General features: G+C 39.5%; 1 protein-coding gene across 6 annotated transcripts in view; it reads right to left on the bottom strand.

Moving 5' to 3' along the window:
- The window catches only part of LOC138738437 (target of Nesh-SH3-like), a 207,561-nt gene that overhangs the window by 16,630 nt on the left and 183,901 nt on the right, over positions 1–7,030 (bottom strand). For all 6 annotated transcript variants that reach the window (XM_069888645.1, XM_069888648.1, XM_069888644.1 and 3 more), the window contains one exon: positions 3,193–3,272. In XM_069888645.1, the coding sequence (XP_069744746.1) occupies positions 3,193–3,272 (80 nt within the window). The remainder of the gene's footprint in view (positions 1–3,192; positions 3,273–7,030) is intronic.

Raw genomic sequence — 7,030 nt, 5'->3', positions numbered from 1 at the left:
CAATTGAATAGATTTCTTGGATTGGTCTTCATTCAGGAAGATGCATGCATCCTTCCAGGAGAACTGGGAGCCTGAGGGAATAGCACAAAGTGATGGAAATTACTGTCCGTAATAAGTAAACTGATGATGTTGAAAGTCAATAAATCCCCAGGGCCCGATAGCCTGCATCCTTGAGTGGTTAAGGAGGATTGCTATTGTAACATGACTTTTTAAGAAAGGAGGAAGAGAAAATTCATGCAATTATAGACCTGACTTCATTAGTGAGGAAATGTTGGGAGTCAGTTATTAAAGATGTCATTGCTGTGCATTTGGAGAAGATTAGTTCAAGTTAGCATGGATTTATGCAAGATAACCAGTATAGTAGATAATGGTAAGCTTGGGATCTGGTGTATTTTGACCTTAAAAGGGCTTCTGATAGAGTCCCACACAAGAGCACAAAATCAGAGAACATTGTATAGGAGGTAATGTACTGATGCGAATAGAAAACTGGTTGTCATGCTGTTATTGAATGAATCATTTACAGATGGGCAGGTACTTGTGGGGTCTTCTTTGGCTTGGCTTCGCGGACGAAGATTTATGGAGGGGGTAAATGTCCACGTCAGCTGCAGGCTCGTTTGTGGCTGACAAGTCCGATGCGGGACAGGCAGACACGGTTGCAGGGGAAAATTGGTTGGTTGGGGTTGGGTGTTGGGTTTTTCCTCCTTTGCCTTTTGTCAGTGAGGTGGGTACTAAACGGTTTAATGCTGGGACCCCAGTGCAGGCGACACTGAGCTGTGTGGCAGTACATGCTGTGAAGAAGATTCCAAGAGGCTGTAGGGTGACTTGGACAGATTAGGAGAATGGGGAAATGTATGGCAGATGCAGTATAATGTGAGAGTTATCCACTCTGAAGGCTGTAATAGGAAGGCAGATTATTTTCTGAATGGGGACAAATTAGGAAAAGGGTTGGTGCAACGAGACCTGGGTCACTGAAAGTTGAAACAAAGGCACAGCAAGCAGTGAAGAAAGGAAACCGCATATTTGCCTTTATTACAAACCGTTTTAAATATAGAAGCAGGGAGGTCTTACTGCAGTTTTATAGGGCCTTTGTGAGGCCATAGCTTGAATATTGTGTACGGTTTTGATTTAATCGTCTTTGATTTTAACTAATGAGGCTATGCTTAAATCAAGCAAATTATTATAAATAAGAGATTTTAAACTTTTATAAGAAAGCTGTAAATCAAAAAGTGTATCAAGAATGTTTGACTTGGGAATTCGCGGAAAGTCAGGGATCTGAGACTAAACAAAATGTCTAACTTGTAAATATCTTTAAAAAAAAGTGTTTGGTAAAATTGTTTCAAATAAAAAGGTCTTACAGTTAATACCCAATCTGTTCCAGTCATTAAAGACAATATCTTGCAAAGAAGGTTGAAAAAGATGATTAGATATAACGGGGCTGGCAAGAGAAAAACTCCGAAATCCAAAAAAAACCTAAACCTTGCCCATATTCTCAAACTGTGTCTAATTATGTTAGTTTATGTAAAGAAGAGGATTTTTAAAAAAGACCCTAGAATTGCCAACTTTTAGCTTTATTTAAGTGGGGGTGCTTTCCTTGCCATAAGCAAATCAAGAGCGTAAAAAAAAGGATTTGGGAATGAAAATTGCCCTTTCACTGCTCTATTCGAATCATTGCAAGATGATGTTTCACTGACTTCAACTATCAACCGAATTTTATCCTTCACTTTGTTGATTGCCAGACGAGGAATTTTGATTAAATGGAAAGATAATACTCCACCTATGCAACAAGTGATATTGTCTTGTTTAAGTTTAGAAAAAATTAGATATGCCATTAAAGAACCAAATATTAACTTCCAAAAGACGCGAGGCCCATTTATGGACGATTACCATAACCTAAAAATTCAGATTGTTCTGAAGCTTTGGTGTTGTCACTTAATTCCTAGATGTCAGATTTTAACCTTGCTTAGTGGTAGGGGCTTTGAATGATAAGGTTGTTTATTTTTTTCCTCTTCTTCTGAATCTTACAATACATCACTGTACTGTTCAATTGCATGTAATGTAAACATAAATAAAAATATGTTACTAAGAAAGGATGCTCCTTTTTTGTTTTCTGCCAGTGTTCCATTGTTTAGTTAATAACTTCAAAATAAATTCCACTGCTGGACTTGGTTGAAAGAAATGCTTATGGAGTCATCTCTTAATTGTGGAAGGAAAATATAACAGTATTGCAGATGAGTTTCAAAAGAGACACAGAAACAGCAGATTTCCAACAAGCAACGAGAAGTTGGAAGGACTCGGCAAGTCAGGCAGCATCCACGAACAATCGGCCAACGTTTCAGGTTGGGACCCTTTAACAAGTCTTGAAACATTGGCTGACTTTATCTACCGCGAATGCTGCCTGCCCTGTTGAGCCCCCGCGTTGTTTGCTTAGCTTGCCGATGTTTTAAGTTGGCTGCAGTTCTTCCAAGTTCTTTGAGAGAGGGTCTCTCTCTTTTCCCACATTTCTTGTTGTTTGCAGTCCATACTCTCTGTCCACAAGGCAATTACTATGTTGTTTTAATACTATTCAACAATGCAGTATAGATATCACCAAAAGTCATTGGAACAAAATTAATGTAAAAGAATAATGCAATGGTGCTCTGTATTTCAGTAGGACTGAAATTATAAGGAGTTATTGCTGTTTGGATCTGTGGTCACCACCCATCTGGAATACTACACCACCTTCTACTAAGTGCACATCGGGCACATTTACTTGGGGTAGGGGTGGACTGCAGCAGTGATTCTCTAGAATCTTACCTGGATAAGATTCAGGGACACAACAATTAAATGTGTGAGCATATTTCATAATCCAGATTTTAAAGTTAAGGAGGTTAAGTGGTGATAAGATTGAGATGATTATAGAAATGAAGTCATTTCCTTTGGTGGGTTAAATCTAGAGCTAGGAAGCCTTAAAATTAGAGGTAGGCCCCTTCAAGGGTGATGCAAGAAACTATTTTTTCTCCCCCCCCATGGTAAAAAGTTGAGGTTCTCTCTCAACCTCATTCTGCCATCGCCCACAACTCAAAGCGCTGCGGCAAAGTTAATGAATTTCAGACTTGCGAGGTGGGATGGATTCAAGGCAGGCACCTGCAAGTCTCAATCTGAATGAAGTTGTTTAATGGTCTCTCCACATTTCCGTCGGAAAGACTCACTTACCTGATTCTGTTACAAAAGGAAGTGGATCACTAGATGGGCCTCTGCCATGCACGTTTGTGGGTGTCACCGAAAAGGTATAGCTGTTAAACATAATAATGTCAGTACATGAGTAAATTTTTTAAAAATACTTTGTTCTTATTTTAAAAACAATTCACTCTATTCAACCCTTCAGAACAACAAAAATGTATGATTTGCCTTTATAAATTGTATTTTTCAATGAATGCTGAACGTCTACTTCTTAAATCCAGTGCAATCTCAGCTCATCTATACATATTTTAAAATGTGCGTGTGAAAATTTCAGCCGTAAGAGACACAGTAGCCACAGATAGATTAACCATAGTGCAGGAAGGGGAGAAAAAAAGATCAATAAAATCACATTTGGTTGAAGCAGGTCTGGAGGAACTCAGCAGGCCGGGCGACGTGCATGGAAGGAAATAAACAGCCGATCCTTCATCTGGAACCGTTCCCAATGCAGGGTGTTTGGCCTGAATCATAAACTATTTCTTTCTGTGGAGTTTCTCCAGTACCTTGTGTACAGTTCCTGCCCTGCAGACAGTTTGTTTACTTCACGCAGGTCCGCGTTTGCTGTAAATTGACATTTCTGAGATGAAACAGAAGCGTTTCGATTGCTCAGATTAAATTCTGCAGCAAGGTTATGTGATTCAAATGCTATCTAAACAAATGCAAGGAGTAAATACATCCCTCAAACATACATGGATTTCTGGTTGCTAACCTGGAATTCAGAAACAAAACTTGTTGCGGCTGGTCAGGAATGGGCTTCAAATCCTGCAATTTCCAGGAGAAACATATTTCTCAGCCAAAGGTGCATCCATTGTATTGGGTGAATAATAAAAATATCTTGAGATGTGGCCTGTTAGAACTGCATGACCAGATCGTCTGGGAAAGCTGAAAGTGCACACAAAATTTGGTCTCTTTTGAATTAAATCCCTTCCTTTAGATTTAACAGGGGTTCTCAACCCTTTTTCTTTCCACTCACATCCCACTTTAAGCAATCCCTAGGCCATCGGTGGTGCTCTGTGATTAGTAAGGGGTTGCTTAAGGTGGGATGTGAGTGGAAAGGGAAGGATGAGAATCACTTCTCGAGACCCAATTGTTCCTGAAATATTTGGCTTGAGACAAAATGTCATTGGCCCATTTCCTTTGGAGGTCTGAAACCGTGCACATAACGAGTCAATGAGGGATGATTAAAACAGTGATTTTCAAACTTTTTCATATTACTTTTATATTACTTTTATATTTTTCATATAACTTTTATATTAGTTTTAATATAGGATGCGATGACATTTAGAAGGAGTAACTTTTCCTTTTGAATCATTTGGAATCTGCTTTCTAAGCCATACTGACTTTGTAAAAATTCTTTCATGTCATTATGTGCTAATTGAAAAGCAGAAATCAGGCAGGCAGGTGGAGAATGGATATTGGTGTGTACTGAGAGTGACCCTTCCAGACTTGTGTTGATTTTTGTTTACAAGGATGACTCTTAATTATGGCTTGTACATAAGAATAAATGATTGACAACAAACCATTTCCCTGTCTCTAGGAAGCGGATACGTAAAACATGTTGTAACAATATGTTCAAAGAAATGATATCCAACTTGCATGCAGGAAAATGCCTTAAATATTGTACCCTGTGACTCTTCTTTGAATGAGACCAAATGGTCTTAGTGAAGTGACCTTGTCCACCCAACACTAATGACTGCTCATTCCCGCTAGCGTTATTCGAATAAAGTCTGTTTGAATTGTACTGCTTGGCTTGGTTGTACTTTTTGTACCTTGACAGGAGCACGGCTATCACATTACACAATAATCTTACACACTGCTCTTCGGATCTCTTTATAAAGCCACAAGGGGGCATAGGATAAGGCAAATAGTCATAGGCTTTGTCCCAGGATGCATTAATTTAATGCGAGAGGAGAACGATTTAAAACTGACCCAAAGGACACCTCCGCACAGAAGGTGCCACAAGTTGCTAGAGGAAGTGGTAGAAGAGAGGACAATCGTACCATTTAGAAAGCATTTGAGCATTGACTTGGATAGGAAATGTGTCTAAGGATATTGGCTAAATGTAGGCAAATGGGGCTGGCCTAATCAGCATTGACAATTTTGGTTAAAGGGCCAGTTTCCATCTGTAGAGCGCTCTCACTCTAAAAGCAACCATCATGACCAGCCGGTGGAGCAGCAACAGAACTGATGCAGTTGCCTGAGGGGAGAAGTATAACATTAAGTAAATCAGAAATTGAACTGCCATCCCTAATCTAAACTATAGTCCAGGAATCTACGCCCTCATCTCGAAAGGGTAATGTAGACCCCATTGGTTGGTTTTCCAGTTTCCCTACAAAGAAATTAGATAGAAGCTGGCTTGAAATGTGTAATGTTGACTACAGCCACTTCGCGGTTGGCCCACTTTTGATTGTTTTCACCACAGAGTACATGTGGTAAGACTGGTCCTAATTATTACCCTTAGGAAAAATTAAATCCAGCAACTGTGTCAATGGAAATGTTGTTCATATAAACTGCTTTAATATCATCTGATCTCAAAGGTTCTCTTTATTTTTTCCCCCAAAGTGCTGCCAGGATAAACATAAACTGAAAAGGATGCAAGTCATTATTCACAAGCTCAAGGGGTGAACGGAAGTGCTATTCTGACGCACCTTATCCAGGAAATGGCCTCAGTATTGGAAGTCTCCATCATAAATACCACTGACAGGGAATGGTTTATAAACCGTGAGGCCTTCATATGCGGCCACAGAATGCTGCACATATTCTACTAACGAGAAGATTTTCTTTTTTAAAAATCCAGGATGGGTGATTCTGCCAAACAGTTGAGACATACATCTTCTGCAGATTTCTAAGCCAAACCTGCTCACTAAAGCCACCAAGAAACCACTTTATTTTTTTTTCCAAATTGACTTTGATTTATAGCTTACTCCAAATCTCTTCTCTCCATAAGAACTCTATGTTTATCCCAAACTGTCAGTTGTTTTCAACTATATCCATATTTTGGGATTCCCTTCTGCTGAAGAAAGATATTAATAACATATTTATTGAAATGGAATACTGGCATTAGAGTCTTTTTTTGTTAAGAGCAAAGTATGCATCATATTATAAAAAGCTGATGAAGACTCAGCCATGATTCTATAAGATATTAATCAACTATGGATAAACATTGATTCCCTCATCCTTCTGATCTCCAGTGAGTTCAGACTCAGAGCCATCAAATACTTCTCATCTATCAAGCCCGGTACAGTATGAGATGCGCTTGATGTTGCTGGGCCTATATTCACTGGAATTTAGAGGGATTGGGAGGGGGGGGGGGGGTGGGGAAAGAGATCTCATCCAAACAGGGCTGGATAAAGTAAATGTGGAGAAGATGTTTCCAGTAGTGGGAGAGTCTAGGACTAGAGGACACCGCTCAAAATAAAATTACACTCCTTTAGAACAGAGATGAGCAGAGTTTCATCAGCCAGAGCGCGGTGAAACCTGGATGTTGCCAAGGACTGTGGACTCCAAGCATTCAGAAGATTTAAAGCAGAGGTTGAGAAGGTTCTTAATTAGTAAGGGCACCAAAGATTATGCGAAGAAGGCAAGAGAATGGGGGTGAGATTAAAAGAATACACCAGCCGTGTTTTGAATGGTTGAGCCATCTTGATGGGCTGAATGGCCTAATTCTGCTATAAATCTTTTGGTGTATGGGTAGAATGTACTTCTTTTGGAATTAAGGTAGGTATTAAATACATAATTAAAATACAAAGAAAGATTGAGTAGACTGGGTCTTTATTCATTGGAGCGTAGAAGGTCGAGGGGGGATTTGATAGAG

Source organism: Narcine bancroftii, chromosome 7 (assembly GCF_036971445.1).
Source record: "Narcine bancroftii isolate sNarBan1 chromosome 7, sNarBan1.hap1, whole genome shotgun sequence".
Classification (NCBI taxonomy): domain Eukaryota; kingdom Metazoa; phylum Chordata; class Chondrichthyes; order Torpediniformes; family Narcinidae; genus Narcine; species Narcine bancroftii.
The sequence above is the reverse complement of the archived record's forward strand: the minus strand, read 5'-3'. Positions and strand labels throughout refer to the sequence as shown.